At 34.9% G+C, this 19,789-nt stretch overlaps 1 protein-coding gene across 23 annotated transcripts in view; it reads left to right on the forward strand.

The window, feature by feature from the left end:
* The window catches only part of LOC111511127 (calcium voltage-gated channel subunit cacophony), a 230,891-nt gene that overhangs the window by 72,963 nt on the left and 138,139 nt on the right, over positions 1 to 19,789 (forward strand). For 16 of the 23 annotated variants that reach the window (XM_074185558.1, XM_074185547.1, XM_074185625.1 and 13 more), the window contains 2 exons: positions 13,290 to 13,451; positions 19,378 to 19,602. In XM_074185558.1, the coding sequence (XP_074041659.1) occupies positions 13,290 to 13,451; positions 19,378 to 19,602 (387 nt within the window). The remainder of the gene's footprint in view (positions 1 to 13,289; positions 13,452 to 19,377; positions 19,603 to 19,789) is intronic. The other 7 variants (XM_074185571.1, XM_074185596.1, XM_074185660.1 and 4 more) reach the window with 1 other exon arrangement.

Below are 19,789 nucleotides of genomic sequence, written 5' to 3' on the forward strand. Positions count from 1 at the left end.
TACTAAAATAAATTTAAAAAACCGGACATTTCTGTTGAGATTCGAAGTTATTAGCATTTAATCGACCAATTTTGGGTTTTTGTACTAAAAATCGTAAAAGTTCCCTTAAAAATCAAAAACGCGCTCGAAAATAAAAATGTTTGTATGAATATGTTCTACATGGGCTAGTGTATCACCCCCTTAAAGGTTTGCACCCAGCTACCAAACACCCTGTATATATATTTATTTATTTATTTTTTGATTGATGCAACTAATTTTCCTTTATTTTGAGTATTTCAATATTAAATTCTACAAAAAGGATTTGAAGCTTTATATCTTCTATTAATTATCTGCGAGCGCTTTCGACAGTTGGTAGTACTGTTGGTAGTACTGAGGAGTGCCAGAAGATGACAGTACTACCAACTGTCGAAAGCGCTCGCAGATAATTAATAGAAGATATAAAGCTTCAAATCCTTTTTGTAGAATTTATTATTGAATTATATATATATATATATATATATATATATATATATATATATATATATATATATATATATATATATATATATATATATATATATATATATCGGTAGCATGTGTGGCAAGAAAGAAAAGGAAAGAAAAAAAATCATGAGATTAATTTATCAGGAGCTCTAACTATTCAACCACTTCTAGTTGTGATTTCACTTTTATTAGTCGACTCAGTATTTTGGATACCAATTTCACATTTCGGTTCGGAAACTTCTTCATTGTTTATGGGGATTTTCAGTAGGAGATGTCGATTTTCGTAATGGTCTAAGGTGTTGCCTATTTCGACGATAATGAGCATTATCAACTTCAACATTATAATCACTGGGGCCCGTTTTATTCGAAATAGTTCCCTGTTTCCATTTCCGACATTTTTCTTGAACTAATACTGGCTGATTGTACTGAAAATCGTTCAGTTTTTTTGTGCCAACATTATAGTAACTCTTTTGGCTTTTTCGAAGACACTTTAGTTTTTCTCTTATACCCTGAATTAAATATTTTGGCGCAAGAACTTGTTGGCTCACTGGCAATGTTGTTATCAGTTTACGTCCCATGATAAGATCACAAGGGGCAGGTAAATGTTGTTTTGGCGTGGCGCCAAAAATGGATCCCCTCTATCTTGAACGGTTTTATTAAGTAAGCTCTTGACAGTTTGCATGGCTCTTTCAACCATTCCGTTAGATTATGGGTAGTATGGACTAGATGTTGACAATATGATATCAAATTTTCTACCAAATTGTTGAAATTCATATGACGTGAAAGGAGGTCCACAGTCTGAAAAATTTTTTTGAGGTAGTCCGTTTGCTGAGAATATATTTTTCAAATTATAATTCACGGTTTCTCCTGTTTTATTAGTAATTCTATCTACAACAATAAATTTGCTGACAACAAAATCTTGGGTACCAATATGTTTAAAATTTATGCCAATTTTTTGCCATGGGAGGCTAGGAATATCGTGTGGTATTAAAGGTTCTCTAGGGTTAGATTCAATATATGATTGACATAATGGACAAGAAAGAACAAGCTTTTCAATATCTCTACACTAGCAAGGGTAATGAATGGCCTCCCCCGCTCGTTTTTTACAGGCAACTACACCCTGATGAGATTGATGCATCAAGTTCAAAAACTCTTGTCTGAGGCTACGTGGAATGATAAGTCGCTTTTTATAAAAAAGCACATCTTTGTGTGATATCTTTGATATCCCAGTACTTTTTTATTTCACACTGAACATTAGTTTTGTGTTTTGGCCACCCGTTCAAGACATAATATTTAACTTTTTGAAGTTCAAGATCATCATTGATTGCTTCTTGTAATTTTTTTTCATTCTCTGGTCTGGTTGCTATTACAGAAAATACCTTCAAATATGTTTCTAGATAGTCCGTATTTATAGTTTCGTCGGTTGGGTCACGACTCAATGTATCAGTAATTTGCATATTTTTTCTTCCAACAAACGTAGGTGTGAATCTATATTGCAGTAGTTTCATAGCAAGTCTTTGAATTCGTGGTGTCATGTCATCGAAAGGTTTTTTCAGAAGTCCCAGTAGTGGTCTATGATCGCTTTCAATTTTAAATCCACTCGAGCCAAATAAATAGTATCTGAATCGCTCACAACCAAAAACAATGATCAAGAGCTCTTTTTCGATATGATTGTATCGTTGCTGGAATGGAGTTAACGAAATACTTGCGAACTCGATAGGCTGATTATCTTGACTAATGAAAACACCGAGACCGTATAGTCCAGCATCAACGGAAAGTACTACATCTTTCGAAGGATCAAAATACGATAATGTTGTCGCATTAGAAATCAATTGTTTCAAATGATCGAAACATTTTTGTTCGTTCAAAGAACAGACCCACTCATTTTTGTCACTCAAGAGTTTTCTTAAAGTATTTGTTTCATTTGAGAGATTAGGAATGAATTTTGAAAGGTATACTATCATTCCTAAGAAACGTTGCAAATCTTTTTCGCACTTTGGCGGATTCATCTCACGGATAGCATGGGTCTTATTATCATCAGGAGATTTTCCCTTGTCACTGATGATATGTATACCAGAATGTCGTCAAAATATGCTACCTGTCCTGGAGTGCCATCTAGAATTTCATAGATACATCTTTGAAAAATCTCTGGGACTGAAGATATTCCATATGGAAGTCTGAGGTATCGATATCTACCAAAACAGGTAGTAATTGTACACAGAAATGTGCTTTCTAAAGTTAATGGCACCTGAAGAAAGGCTGATGAGGCATCTAAAAGACTGAAATATTTAGCACCAACTAATTGGGAACATAACACGTCCTGTGTGGGAATTTCAGAAGTTTCTCGTTTGATGTACTGGTTGAGTTTTCTTGGGTCCATGCAAATTCTAATATCGCCGTTGGGTTTTGGAACAACAATTGGATGTATCCAGTCACTTGGTTCAGTGACAGGTGAAGTAATATTTTGAGCTACCATTTTGTCCAATTTCAGCTGAACTTTCTCTTTTAAAGCTGAAGGAATTTTTCTAGGGGCGCTTATATGTGGTATGGCATTTTCTGACAAAACTATATCATAATGTTTTTTAACTTTCCCTATACCCAAAAATACTGCACTGTATGAACTCAATAAAACTTCAACATTTTCATTATTAGTTATGGATGACATACTATGGGATTTTTCTAGAAGAATTCCAAGAAGTTGACAGGCAGAAAGTCCCAAAATTGAACTTTGAATTTTAGAATTCAATACATGGAATGAAATATTTCCCATTTTTCCACCATATTGACAATCAAGATAAATTTGTCCTAATACATCAATTTTGTGTCCTGAATAAGAGGACAGAGTTGAAGGATCTGAAATTTTTTTAACGGAATGTTCAAAGCACAAAGGTCATTTTTATTGAGGGTTTTAACCATACTACCATTATCAATTTTAACTCTAGTTTTGACACCGCATACTAAATTATTTTGGTAAATTTTCGTTATGTGGACACCCGGCGATTTTGAAAAAATTTTTGACTGTACTTACGTATTTTGATGCGTTGATTACGAAAACGAAAGAAAAAAGCGGCGCTCTCCCTTATTTAAAAAGTTACGGCCCTACAAAGTTCAGAAAAGGGCAACTTTTCAGCCTTCTTTTTCACTAAATAAACTATTTAAAAACACAAGCATTTATTCACTAGGTCACCTTTACATCTTATTCCTCCTTCTTTAACACTTTTTACTTCAATAATCAACATTTTTCTTATAAAAATGTTAAAAAATGTACGGAGCTGCTTTTTGGTTACATATCACTGTATTTTACGTTTTTAAGATTAATGATATGGTTGGTACGACTGATGCAGTCCATATTTCTGAAGAAATTCAAATGTTTTTTACCTTCATTCTTTAGATCGTAAATTAGTTTTTGGTGGTGTATTACGAATTTGAAATAGTAGGCGACGGCAAATACCAACCGCTTTTTTCTGAAATGTCACTAGTAACTAACCTAAAAATAGAATAATGTCACCAGGAGAAGCATTCGTTTTTAAATTAAGTTTTTTATAAGAAAAATGTTGACTATTGAAGTGAAAAGTGTTAAAGAAGGAGGAATAAGGTGTAAAGGTGACCTAGTGAATAAATGCTTGTGTTTTTAAATAGTTTATTTAGTGAAAAAGAAGGCTGAAAAGTTGCCCTTTTCTGAACTTTGAAGGGCCGTAACTTACTAAATAAGGGAGAGCGCCGCTTTTTTCTTTCGGATTCGTAATCAACGCATCAAAATACGTAAGTACAGTCAAAAATTTTTTCAAAATCGCCGGGTGTCCACATAACGAAAATTTACCCACGATAGTTTACATCATTTTGCACAAGAATTTAATCACCTCCACTCTATACAATTTCATAAACTTGGTTTTTATTACGAGGGCAATACTTGCGATAGTGTCCTTTTTTAGGCAAACATTGCAGAAATGGTTTGCCGCCAAGCACTTACCCTGTTCATGTTGTTGGCCACAACATCTACAAGTTATACTACCTCTATTCTTTTTTTTTCTCACTTTCATCAGTGGGCTCTGTATTTTGGAAACCAACGCTGTCACCATGTGATATCTTGATTGTTTCAAATAAGGGCATCATTGACAACTCACTAAATCACTTCTCTGATGAACTTTATTTGTCAATGAAGGTTAACAACAATGATTTTATACAATAGCTGCACACCATCGTGATGGCTAATTGACAACTGAATTCGCTGCGGTGTTGCCGCTTTGACTGAATACATGACAAATATCAAATTATTTGAAAAATTGAAGAAACAATGCTAAAGGCTGATCCAAATGTCGAATGTCGATGGGTTATGATGTGAATGTAGATTGTAAATGGTGCGTTTAAAAAATAGTCTATTTACAAAATTCATTAAACCTCCGTCTCCGAACAGATATTTCTCTAGGACACTAAATACAATAGAAATAAAATACAATAAAAAAAAGCCTCAAAAATTTATAATACTCAGAAGTAACTATAATAAAAATTAAGAAAACTCAGACTTTGATTATAGATTAGAGGCGACAAACTTTCGAATATATTACATTCGTAATGTTTCGTCCAAAGCCAACTATTATGATAAGCGTGACAAATAATTCGAATCATAATAAGTGCAAGGTATTCTATTGGTATATATTTTTCGTTAATGAAATAAGCAAATTCAAATAAAATTTTGATGAAATAACAATTTTCCAAAGTGTAAGTGAAAATGGAATATTGAAGAGATGTAATGATATAGAAAAAAATGCAAAATCAACCAGAACAAATTTCAGGAAATAACTTGATACCGAATGAGTAACAGGCTGTATAAATAATTCATCAGATCATTTTTCACTTTCAGTATCACTCTTGTCATTATAGGCAAGACATGACATTACGAATGTCAGATTTTACCACTGAGATTATTGTTAAAGTTTTGTGAACATTTTCATATAATAATTCATTTGAAAAAGTTTCAATCTCATTCAACTAAGCATTCTTCATATATTCATATTCTAAATTTATGCTTAAATATGGTAGTATTCCATTTCAGTGGAAAGACTCTATAGTTACACCTATATTCAAAAACGGTAATTCTCTCCCAAAAACGGTAATTCTCTGAATTTGATATAACTCTGTTATATCAAATTCAGCTAAAATCTTTGAAGATTGCATCAAAAGAAGACTTAACGTTTTTCAGAAAGCATCACGTTATAGAATATCAATATGGCTTTATACAGAATAATGAAAATACTATCTTAGATCTTACAAAAGAAATCATAGCTTCTCTCGGCCAAACCATTTAACATTGTCTCATGATGCACTATTGAAAAAACTGGGAAAATATGGTATTAGTGGAATATCGGTACAACTTTTTCAAATCTATCTCTGTGGTAAAACCCAACAAGTTGAAATCGATAAAACCTAAAGTTCACCCTCAAACCTATCTATTGGTGTGCCTCAAGGTACAGGATTGGGTCCAAAACTGCTCCTTGTATACATAAACAATATTTGTACATTAAGAATTTTCTAGGTCACATCATATGTTATGCCGATGATACTACATTAATTTTCAAACTCAACAACTATGAAAGTATTGAACTATTCACACAGCTGAGCAAGATTTGTGGAAAATTGGATGATGGCTAAATAACAACCAATTGAGTATAAATATACAAAAAATAAAATTTATCTCTATTTCTTATATATCTAACGACAAACCTAACACAAAAGAATTGAAATTCATGACCCTGATTGCCCAAATCTACAGTGCTAATACCCTGAAATAACAAAGACATCGTCGATTAAATACTTAGGAATTTTTCTCGACGAGCACATGAGGCGTGACGAACATGTTATTAACTTGATCATAAGGATACGTTTGCTAATGAATAAATTTCACAATCTGAGGAAGATCGTATCCACAATTAATTTAATAACCCTGTATTATAGTTTGGCTGAATCTGTCCTAAGTTACTGCATTACAGCATGGGTAGCGACTTCAATAATATTCTCGACCCTCTAAAAATTGTTCAAAATTCTTTATTGAAAATTATTTACAAAAAAAAAAATTCTAGCACGTCACTCTACAACAATACACCTACAATGAAAATAAATTTCTTATATATTTGCAGAAGCATCATCTGGGTCTATTTAAACATCAGTAAATCCAAAAAAATAGAAAATGAAATAACAAGGTCAATTATAGTCGCAAAATTACAAATTCCACTTTTCATGAAAACTTATTCCCAAAAGAGTTTTTTTCATCTTGACCCAAAATTTTTCAACCTTCCTCTTGAGAACTATTATAAGAAAATTCAAAACTGCTTTGAAACGTTCAATACAAAGAAACCCAATCCGTTCATAAAATGAATACTGTTCACCTTTGCATCATTCGCCTATCACTGCCAACTCAGTAAAACCACTAGAATTGTTTAGTTTCTCGATTTCACTCATTGTATTTATCAGGCATATCTATTTTATGTATTTGAAATGTACCTACATGATTTATAATCCTGCTGAATGAATGGGAAAGCACTACTATGATTTAAATTGATTTGATATCTATAGAATCTATAGAATCTATAGAAAATTGAAAAGATTAGCTGAAAAATAACAATTATATCAAGCAAAAAAACTGAAATTACAAAGAAATAAAATATAAGCAACAATCAAAAAAAACTATCAACTCGAGATGAAAATTAAAATCATTTATGAAACCATGGGAATACAGAACTAGACACTAGACACCTTTCTGAAGTACATCAACAACGTAAGTCCTTCCATCACTTTCACAATGAAGAAGAAAGTCCACAACGAATTGCCTTTCTAAGACGTTTTGGTGAAGATACTAAATGGGAAACATCTGTATACCGAAAACCCACTCACACAGGACAGTATCTGAACCAGGAATCCAACTACCATCAATCGACTAAGAGAGGAATCATCAAGACTCTAGTAGACCCTGCTTTCGGGCTCTGCAATGAAAAGGAAGGTCTCGAAAAGGAACTAGAAATCATCAAAAATCACCTTCAACGGAATGGTTACTCTGAAGTGATGGTGGAACAGGTGGAACAGCAAGAGCTCCACAAGGAAGAAAAGCCGCCACAACCAGTACTTGTACTTTGCTACATCAGATGATTGTCGGAAGAGATGAGAAGAATTGGGTCCAAGTATAACATCACAAGCTGCTTCAGATCTGGGAACACTATCCGTAGCAGCCTCACGAAAACCAGGTCATCAAACGCGGACTGCGATTCCAAGAATTGCAGTTACCGGATACCCTCCGAGTGCGGAGAATCATACATCGGTGAAACGCAGAGGCCATTGAAAATTCGCCTCGCCGAGCACAAGAAACACATACAGTGAGGAGAAACCAGCAAATCAGGAATAACAGAGCATGTTGGCACTCATCAACGTAACTTCAAATTGTCTCAAGCTGAAATCATCCACAAGGAGGAACACTGGTTTAGGAGAAAATTCAAAGAAGCCGCATATATGTTGTCTAACAACGCATTTACCCAAGCTAGCGTAGAGATACGCAACTTATAATCAAGCAGAATACTCCCGTCAAACGGTCAGTTCCCGCTAAAGCCGATGAAGCGGAGAGAGGGGAGAGGTGAGAGCACTCGAATGACCTATAATTAGTCAGATCTCGGAGAAATAAGTTCAGTTATCACCCGAAGACGATTGTGGATACTAACAATCGAAACATCGTGAAATAGCTTGGCTTGGAATCTTTAAATTTTTAATTTCCATTACTTGTTGATAATTTTTAATTTTCATCTCGGGTTAATAGTTCAATTTTTTATTTTTTGATTGTTGCTTGCATTTTATTTCATTGTAATTTCAGTTTTTTTGACTAATATAATTGTAAGTTCTCACCTAATCTTTTTAATTTTTTACATATTCTTTCAGGGGTTTGGAATCAATTTATATCATATTAGACAATGGAAGTCCGATCTAATGAAATGTAACCCATATATTCAACAAGATAACTCTGAAGTCATATATTATTTGAAGTATTGAATATGTATTGAATAAATGAATAAAAGAAATGAAATTCTCTACTCGGAGACAAGGCGTAATAATTTGTCTAGAGTTTTTCAATAGGGTTTTCAACTGAAAATACCGTTACGCCCTTTATTAAAATAACAAAAAGTATCAAAACCGTTTTATAACCGAAAAACTTATTTAACCCTTTTCAAAATTTTTTATCGATGGATTCAGTACAGAAAGAATGAGTGGCTACTAAATAATATGAAAAATCACCAGAAAAATCAAATTTCAACAAATTGACGGCATTCGGGTTGTCAGGTTATAAGAGATGTCGCAAAGAAAGGAGTTATGCCATTTGTGTTTAGGCGCGCTTGAATTGAGCAAAGTCAGCAAGTATTTTAAAAAATATTGATGAAATGGATGTATATCTCAGTCATGTCAACATGCTTTTTGAATGTATAGTTTCGACAGAAACATTCCACATAAATGATCCAGGATTGTTCTGCAGGAATGGATATGATTTAATATATAATAATGGTGGAATTAACAAAAACGATGGTGTTGTTGTATTCCTCAGGAACAATCTTGAATATAAATCGAATATAGTGTCTTTAGGAGTATGGAACATAATAGAGATAGACATAAAAATGTCAAAAAATAAAAATATCCTGATAACAGCAGTATACAGACCCCCATCAACTTCCTTGGAATCATTCGTCCAGAACTGGTCGGGATACCTAGAAAAAATTGAAAATAATGAATTCCAGCATCATATTTTAATAGGTGACTTCAACATCGACATTCTTGTGGAAGATCAAGAGATATCTAGCGATTATCTGAATGTACTATCTGAATATAACTACGTCTCAATGATAAACAAACCCACAAGAGTACAAAATAATTCATCAAGTTGTTTAGATCATATTTTATTGAATACAAAATCAGAATGCGTACTAAAAGAAAGCCTACCAATTATAATCAAATCAGGAATCACCGACCATTTTAGCACATTGTTAGTAATGACTTTGAAAATAACTGAAAAAAGCAAAGCGTGGATTGTAAGAAATACATAAACTATCCTGAACTGAAATCGGAACTGAGAGAAACAAACTGGTTAACCGTATATAATGAAACAAGAATTGAAGAAGCAATGACACTTTTTACAGAAAAATTAACTCGAACAATAGAAAAACACACAAAAAAAATAAAAATCGAGAGAAAATTAATCAAAAGGAAAATTTGGATAACAGAGGGCCTAGTAAAATCTATAAATACCAAAGAAAAATTATATAAAAAATATATTAAAAATCCCGAACAGTACAAAAAAAATATGTTAACATACAAAAATCAACTGAACAGGCTGATAGAAACTACAAAAAAAAACTACTATGTCAAAAAGATAGAAAAAAATAAAAATAACAGGAAAAAATTATGGAACACTGTGAAAACTCTACACAACTCCCATCCAAAACAAGAGATATCAAAAATTGAATCAAAAAATAAAAATATAGTCGAAGATGAACAGGAGATGACTGAAATCTTCAACAACTATTTCATAAATGTAGGGAAAACTCTATCAGAAAATATAACAACCTCATTTGAACCCACACCTGAAAGAGAACCAGTCCCAAATTTGTTCTTTCTGACACCCACTACGGAACAAGAAATCAAGACAACAATTGATTCACTAAAAAATGGAAAAACTCCCGGGTACGATTCGATCACCGTCGAAACGCTCAAAAGAATATCAGAAGAAGTCTCAACTCCATTGGCACATCTGATCAATATAATATTCTCTACTGGAATTTGTCCTTCACACTTCAAACTGAGCATTGTAAAACCTCTCTTCAAAAAAGGAGAAAAGACAAAACCGGAGAAGTATAGAGACGTGTCACTCATAACGAATATAACAAAAATTTTTGAAAAAATAATAAAAGGTCGAATGACACAATATCTGGATAAAAATCAAATGATCTCAGATAGACAGTATGGGTTCAGACAGGGAAAAGCCACCCAGGATGCAATAGCGAAAATCACATCAAAAATATACGAAGGTATGGAAGACGGATTAATGACAATTGGTATATTTCTCGATCTCTCCAAGGCATTCGATACAGTCAATCATGAACTGCTTCTAGGTGCCTTGGAGGAATTAGGATTTAGGGGTATCTTGCTCAAATTATTCAGAAATTACTTATCAAATAGGAAACAGTCAGTACAAATTAAAGACAAAATAAGCACTCAACAGATAATCACATGTGGAGTATCACAAGGTACCGTCTTAGGACCCATTCTCTTCACTATTTATGTGAATAAACTATTTACCCTGAAGTGTGGAGGGGAAATCTACAGCTTTGCTGACGACACGGTTGTGTTATACAAAGATGATTCATGGAACAACCTGAAACGCAAAATCGAGTTAGATTTTGAAAGTGTGTTGAAATGGTTTGACCAGAATTACCTCACAGTAAACTATGACAAGACCAAGTTCATGCCATTTGCCATCTACAAAAACAATTTACCTCAGTATGAAACGATTTCAATTCAAAGAAGTGATACAATCGAACTTATATATTCCACAATTAGTTTTAAATATTTGGGAATAACATTAGATCGACACTTGAGATGGGATATACACGCTCAGAATATCGTTAATACTCTAAGGTACATGCTCCCAAAATTCAAATATTTGGTGAAAATATTAAATACTCACCATATGAAGGTTCTGTACCACGCATTAATAGAATCAAGATTACAATATGGGATATTAGGGTGGGGAGGCATAGCAGATATCCACCTAAAAAAAATTGAAATTTTGCAAAAAAGATTCCTAAAAATAATATTCAAGAGACCATATAGGTATCCTACAGACGAATTATATAAAAAATCGAAATGCTTCGATTTGAACCAATCATTTTTTTTTAGCATTTTATTCAACCTATACAGAAACAAACACGAACTGAAAACACTAGAACATAAATACACAACAAGACAAAAAAGCAATTCTGATATTCGTACGAAATCCTCAAAAAAAACGGTAGGACAATGATGTTATACTTACCTCACACCTCGGGTTTTCAACTTCTTACATAACAATTTAAAGGATCTCATCACTCACATCAACTCTATCACTTCAATCAGAAAAAAACTAAAATCGTACACATTTAATCTAGACAGAAAAATCATTCACGATATATTAAGAGTACAGAACAAGTAGTTGAAAATTAAAGGGTTATTTCCCCTATGTTGACTACAATATTGAAAAAAATTATAAAATACCTCTACATTAAACAACAAAATTTATGAATAAACAGGAAAAAACCCCACGCACAACCTAGGTTTCTGTGGGTCTCCCTGTTTATTCATGGAAATCATCGAAGAAACTGATATCCATTATTGTACTTAGAATGATACAGAAACTTATATTCACAACAATAAGTATTAGTACTATTACATTGTTAATATACCATTGTCCAATTTAGGAGTGTTCTCTATATACATCATCATTATTATTGTTTTACTTTACACATTTTAATATTATGTCCTTGCACAAGTTTTACTTTTGTGGGTCTTCCTTTCTTTTATTTACTCACCATTGTTATATATATATATATATATATATATATATATATATATATATATATATATATATATATATATATATATATATATACATATACAGAAATACGGAATAATGTTGGGGATGCAGTCAAAATTGCTGGGCTGTTGTTTAAAGAATACCCAGCAATTTTGAGTGCATCCCCAACATTATTCCGTATTTCTCCTTAACTAGTCAGTCAAGACTACCCATCGCTTCATATATATATATATATATATATATATATATATATATATATATTGTAAAATTGATTTGAAATCTTGGTAAATAAATATTATTATATATATTATTATATCATCATAGTATTATTCACGGTTCAGAATCTCTCAAAACAAAACCTTGAAACGTCCCATCAATTTAATTTTATTACTTTCATCAAAATTCTGATTATTCTATCACTCTTCGGATTTTTATCGAAATCTGTTTACCAATAATAGTTATAGTTTTGCTGCAATAATCATACCTCATTCAAATATATTTTTTCTGTGACGGGAAAAAGGTTTGACATTTTATCTCTGATGACAGGTAACAAATTGTCACTTTTCATGAAATTACTTCTTTCCCCGGTCCCCGGGAAAAATATTAGATTTTAGCTCTCGGTTTTTTGTCTCCCTCTGCTTCGCGTCAGGAGACAACACAATCTCGTGCTAAAATCTAATACTTTTTTCCCTTGTATAATAAATAACTATTCTTCATCATTCACATATCTTGTTTTCCATATTTTTTTTGTTCCCCAGATGCAGTTTTTTTATATTAATTGAAAGTTTTCATTTGACTTCAGTTGAAGGAAAACTGAACGCCGCTGTTCATTATACAATGTAATGGTGGAAACCTTGTCATCATGGTAATCACTTATTATATCAGCAAAAATCATTTTTGAATAAGCTAATAAAAATGTTTAGTTTAGAGAAATGAAATTGTTTCTAAACTTTTATGTAGATGAGAAAATCATGGCAATAATCGCATTCACAACTATTTTCTTATTGTAAATACCGATACATCTTGTAGTCGCTAATAAAAAAAAACCCTCTCTATACCAAATAAATTTTATATATCAACTTCATACTGAGCTAGAATCATGAAAACAGAAATATTGAGGTGTTTTTTCTACTTTGTTGATTTTATTAGCATTTTCGAGCGAAAAGTTTAGTTTTTATATATGGATTTATGTAACATTTGGATTTTGCAGAGGAAGTTATACTAGCTGAAGAAAGGACAACTGAGGAGGAGAAACTGCATATAATGGAGGCCAGAAGAAGAGCAGCAAGAAAGAAGAAACTGAAAAATTTAGGTAGAAGTAAGAGTACCGACACTGAAGAAGAACAAGAAGATGAAGATATTGCTGATGATGGTAATTATTACTTTAATTCCACGATTAGCATCGGTACCAACAAGTCGAATTAAGTCAAATAAAATGTTTTCGGTTCTGATTTATTGCCAAATGGTGTTAAGATTAACCAAAAGATCTATCTTGGGACCTACATTATTTCTATATGAGTGATTTTTCTGAATAAATTACTTATCGCTGTATGTGCTTACGACTACATACAACTCCATGATTTACCGCACTAACCATTTTGAAAATTTCAAAAGATACAAATTATTATTATAATAATAATAATGATAATAATAATAATGCTAACTCTTACGGTATTGACGAGACACTGGTGTTGACCTATGCTCCGGGGATATTAAGTCCGTTGTGGGGAACGAGAAGTGCCAAATTTATTGGAACTATTCGTTCCCCACCCTTAGGCTCATACAAGCTAATAAGCCTGATGTAGTCCTTCTCGACCGCCACAGCAAGTCGGTATTTATAATGGAGTTTTCAGTTCTTGGTGAGACGAATATCGTCCGAAAAGAGAAGAAAAAACGGATAAAGTATCGAGATTTTCTTTTCGAACTCCGTAGACTCTATCCATACCACTCTCTCAAGATGATTGTTCTGATTATTGGAGTCGTTGGTGGAATGATGCCATCTCTACTCTCGAATCTTGAAATCATACCGGCCTGCCGCACTAAGGCAGAAATCTTAGCCGGACAGATGCAGAAGGCTGTTATTCTTGGCTCACCGCGCTTGGTCAGGGCACATGATTCTTGGACCCAATGATTACTTAACCCACAGTGTGGGGTGTGGTCGTTGGTTGATAATGCTGGCGCGCCCTCCCGAATATATCGGGCCTTTGGGGGATAGGGCCTGATCAGCGCATACTTCGAGAAAAAAAATTCTAATAATAATGATGCTAATAATAATAATAATGATTGTTATTATTATTATTTTCGGACCCAATGATCACTTACCCCACGGTGTGGGGAGTGGTCGTTGGTAGATAATGCTGGCGCGCCTTCCCGAATGTATCGGGGCTTCGGAGGATAGGGCCTGACCATCGCATACTACGGTGAAAAATGATAATAATAATGATAATAAGTGCCGAATTTTTTGAAACCATTCGTTCCCCACCCTCAGGCTCATACAAACTAATAAACCTGATGTTGTCCTTCTCGACCGCCAGAGCAAGACGATATTTGTCGTGGAGTTTTCAGCTCTTGGCGAGACGAATATCGTCCGAAAAGAGGGAAAAAAACGGATGAAGTATCGAGATTTTTTTTTCGAACTCCGCAGACTCTATCCAGACCACTCTCTCAAGATGGTTGTTCTGATTATTGGAGTCGTTGGTGGAATGATGCCCTCTCTACTCTCGAATCTTAGAATCATACCGGCTCGCCGCAGTAAGACAGAAATCTTAGCCGGATAGATGCAAAAGACTATCATTCCTGGCTCACTGAGGCTTGGTCAGGGCATATGATTCTCTGACCCAATGATCACTTAGCTCACGGCGTGGGGAGTGGTCGTTGATTGATAATGCTGGCGCGTCATCAAAGGTTCAGAGGGTATTCCAATTTTATAGTTAATTTCGATTAGCCCAAGATTTCAGAGCCACCATATCTTATTTATACACACTTGTACATGCTACGGCAAAGTTTCAGATACAGATAGCGATTGCTAAAGGTAAGTAATAATATTATAGTTACCACTTTCTTGAGTTTGAGTGCTAAATTTTTATTGTGTACGTAGAATAAGTATTATAATAAATACAATATCTATTACTTCACGACACGACGCGATGGTTATTTCTGCCAGACACTTCAAAGTGTATAATTTCTCAGTGTTTAATTTTTTTTGTGATGGAATTGGCCAATACTTGATGGAAATCCATAACCTTATTCAAGTAACACGTCACTATATCTACACTGAACAGTTGACAAAACCGCAATACCTGGTTCACTATGAAATAGCTTCCTCAAGCGTATTAGCTTCTATGAGCCTGATGCTGAGAAATAAATAATTTCGATAAATTTGGCACTTATCCTCTCACACGACGATTTCAATGTTTCCTGGCGCTTAGAGTATTATCGCTATTTCATCAATACCGTAAACGCGCTGTGGATGGTGATGAAGCTCGCTTAGGGTTGCGTTATATCAATGGATATAGGCTGAGACCGCATATGCTGAGCATGCCGGAAGCAAGTGTCTAAATAGCAATTATATTCTTATTATATTTATTGTTATATTATTAAAATTTATTTTCACCGAAAGTTTATAATCTATTTAAAAAAGGCACTTTTCTGTTTTTGAGTTCTGTCGCCAAAAGGTGGCGTTGTTGTTACAGAACACAATAAAAATCACAAAATTTTGAGGCAATAGTGGGGACTCCATAGATCCAGCCAGGAATGATAATGGAATGCCACTCGGATGGTTTATTCTATTGTTCCAGTCACCACAATCACAAAAGCCCCAGTGAAATTCTTCCTAAGATGTATCCACAAAAATCTTCCTTGAGAAGTGGGATTAATAAAGCTACCATAGATGAAAAATAATCCAAAGACACTAAGTATATGAAATTTTCTCAAAAGTCACAGCTGAAATTGATAACGCATCGAAACATTCCTTAAGAATTCTTTAGAATCGTTTGAAAGTGATTTAGGAGTTCCTATAGAACCATTTAGAACCCTAAGTGAAACGATTATATTTTCCACCATATGAAAAAAGTAAAATCAAGTGAATATTTGACAGCCAATTAACATATCTTCATCATTGATAAGTCTAAAAGTGTTATTACCGTCGAAGTCATGTGGATGAAAGTTTCTTTGTTAAGTTTTAGACACGCACTGAGTTAAGAATATTTGCCCCAGATTGTGGAAAACTGACACCAAGTACTTGCACTGAGTTAGGAATATTTGTCGTGAATTGCAGAAAATAGTATCAAGTGCACTCAGTGGGGAATACAAATTTCAATTCATATTGAATAAAAAAATCAGTGAATACCAAGTGATTAATGAACTGAAAAAACTCTATTCAACGTTCCCTATTAAACGATCGACGGTGAACTGACAGGTGTTTTGACCTATCCTCTTTTCATTTTACACACATGTTCACAGACCTCAGTTCAGTTAGAAAGGAAGGAATAAATAGAATGTGAACGTTGCGCTATCAAATACACATAAAAAATCCAAAATTGAATGAGCCAAAAAAATAAACGTTACACCACACGGGCTCTTCGAACGTCATCCGAAGTTATCGGATTGTGCAGTTCATTGATCTCATGCTGTCGAAGCTCTCTGCTGAAAGTTCCGATCTGCGCTAGGTCTGGAGTGTTCAGGTTGAATGACTGCGGGTGCTTATAAATGTCCGAGAATGAGGTTTTTCTCGATACTTCTAGCTCTCCTAATTAGTGACTTCTTAGCAGTCACTAGCATTCGTATCCTATCAAGGCAGCACTGTCTGGTAGTCGGCATTACGTCTTGACCTAAAGTGTGATGGTTAAGTTGTAATTTGGTGAATATTTGCCGCTCTTCGTTCGTGAATGGCTGGTTGGTTACCATGTAATCCATCACACATTGAAAACGAGTGGCGTGTTGTCTCGCCAACGTAATCCTAGCTTCTATTTGGTGTACGTACCATTCAATCTTTCGAACTGCAAGGCCGGAAGTTCGTCCTTTCGATTCGGAAAGCTATTGAATGGCGCTGTATACAGTGGTATTAATTTGCCAGATATGAGCGTTTTTCGTGAAAACACCAAACCTCTACATCAAAACAAATCAGTTCTAGTGACTTCAGGGGCCGCCAAAGATAAGATACGTAATTTCTAAAGTTTTGGGGAAAAAGGCGGAATACCACATAGCATTCTGTCCATGCACCTTCTTTGCGCGGGTGAACTACTCCCGTAGGAATGCATCGAGTTGTTAGCTCTGTAGATCCATGGCTGGCATTGTAGAGAGAGTAGTGTTCCCCTCATGGGTGCGCCTGAGTCTGTAGAGTTTCAAGAGAAAATCTCAATATTTTATCCGTTTTTTCTCCTTTCATCGGCCGATAATTGTTTGGCAGGAGCTGAAAACTCCATAGCAAATATCGACTTGCTCTGGTGGTCGAGAAGGACTACATCAGGCTTATAGTTTATATGAGCCTGACGGTGGGAAATGAATAGTTCCAGTAAATTTGAGAGGCCCTGCATCCTGTGCCAGCAACCTTCATATCCATCACGTCACTGCGGTAGTTTGAGGTGTCGAAGACGCCATTCTGACAGGCCACGATGGATCCCTCGGTTTCCGATTTCACCACACTTGACCTGAGGAAAACCTAGGTTAGACACTTTGATAACCCAATGTTTTCACTGTTGTTGAGAAAAATCCTAAGCTGGTCGAGTTATGTTTCCGAAGCATATCGGCGTAACAATATCATTAAACCAGCCCTTCTCACATCGTGAGGTAGGTTATCATTGGGTTCGAGGATGTTAGACAAAGACAATGGGCTAAGAATGACATTTTCGTGTCCAAGATTTCTGCTTTATGCTACAAGCCGACATGATGTTGGGATTCGTGACTACAGAGGGCACTTTTACTATCATTAAAATTATTATTACTAATATTATCATCACTATTATTATTATTTTTCACCAAGGTTTCCGGTGGTCAGGCCTTATCCCCTTGAAACCCCGATACATTCAGGAGGGCGCGACATCATTATCAACCAACGACCACTCTCCACACCGTGGGGTAAGTGACCTTCAGGTCCAAGAATTATGTGCCCTGAGCAAGAGCAGTGAGCCAAGAATGACAGCTTTCTGCATTTGTCCGGCTAAGAGTTCTGCCTCAGTGCGATGAGTCGATATGATTTTGAGATTTGAGAGTAGATAGGGCATCATTCCAACAAGGACTCCAATAATTAGAACAATAATCTTGACACAGTGGTCTGGTTAGAGTCTGCGGAGTTCGAAGAGCAAATCTCGATGTTTCATTCGTTTTTTTCTCCTCTTTTTGGACGATATTTGCCTAGTCAGAAGCTGAAAACTCCACGACAAATATCGTCTTGCTCTGAAGGTGGGGAACGAATTGTTCCAATAAATTCGGCATTTCTCGGTCCGTACAACGGATTCAATATCCCCTAGAGAGTAGGTCAACACCGGTGTTGTAATAAAGAACCCTTAGGGCAACAATGGATATAGGTCAAGACGGAAATGTTGGACATGCCGAAAGCAAGTGCACTAGGATCTCGGACGCAGCAACCTTTGTACCCATCATGCGACTGCAGTAGACTAAGGTGTTGAAGACACCATTCTGGTAGGCTTCACCCTACTCGACCTGAAGAGAGCGAAAGTCAGGCGCTCTGATAAGCTGAGGCCTCAAGAGTTAATTACCATCCCTACTTATTTATTGAAATTATCATCATTACTGTTTTTCACCGAAGTTTTCGCTGGTCAGGCCCTATCCCCCAAAACCTTGATACATTTGGAAGGCGCGTCAGAATTATCAATCAACAACCACTTCTCACACCGTGGGGTAAGTGATCATTGGGTCTGAGAATCATGTGCCCTGTTATTATTATTATTATTGTCATCATTATTATTTGAACTGTTAGGAATGGGTCAGCAGTATTCATTCTCGATTTCAAGCAATATTTTATGAAACTATACAAATATTGGCATTCGAAATTTAGGTGAAGTGAACCATACTTTACTTTCCTAAGGTGGTCGCCTCTAGCTAGCGAAAACGCTAGCTAGAGGCTAGCTCCCAGAATTTTGGTTTATTAGTGAAGAAGTAAGTTCTGGCGGTTCTGGAAACTCAATATAGTTTTTTTAACGAATCGTTTCTCCATCTTTTACTTATGAGCATTCAGTTTTTTTTGGATTCAAAATACTTTTTCATTGAAATACAATCCATTAGTAAGGGTACCCACTTAGTTATTCTGAATACAACAAATTCCAATATTGAAGTTGAAGTATTATTGACAGGTTTTGGAAAGTCGTCGTATCTGAAAACCAGGGTGAGAGGTCAAAGTGGATGTGCAAGATTTTGGAGAGCTGAAAAAAGATTTAGGTTTTGTATTCGGCACGTAATCAAGACACAATGGTTTTATTGGTCTGTTATTATACTGGTTCTTTTCAATACCATATGCGTTGCAGTAGAGTACCATGGACAACCACAGTGGCTTACTGATTTTTTATGTGAGTATTACTTTCAGAATGAGATTTGAACATTCAGATCTATGAATTGAAAAGCACATATCTACTTAATTTCAGAATGATATTTCACCCGTTTTTTTTAAACTGGAATGTAGTTTTGTGACCTTCAAGTATTTTCGTGTTGCAGTTGGATATATGAGGTCTCACTGAATGGCGAAGATGAAAACAA

This window comes from Leptinotarsa decemlineata, unplaced genomic scaffold (genome assembly GCF_025532065.1).
Source record: "Leptinotarsa decemlineata unplaced genomic scaffold, Ldec_3_MD MMD2_P_RNA_scaffold_2, whole genome shotgun sequence".
In the NCBI taxonomy this organism is placed as follows: Eukaryota; Metazoa; Arthropoda; class Insecta; order Coleoptera; family Chrysomelidae; genus Leptinotarsa; species Leptinotarsa decemlineata.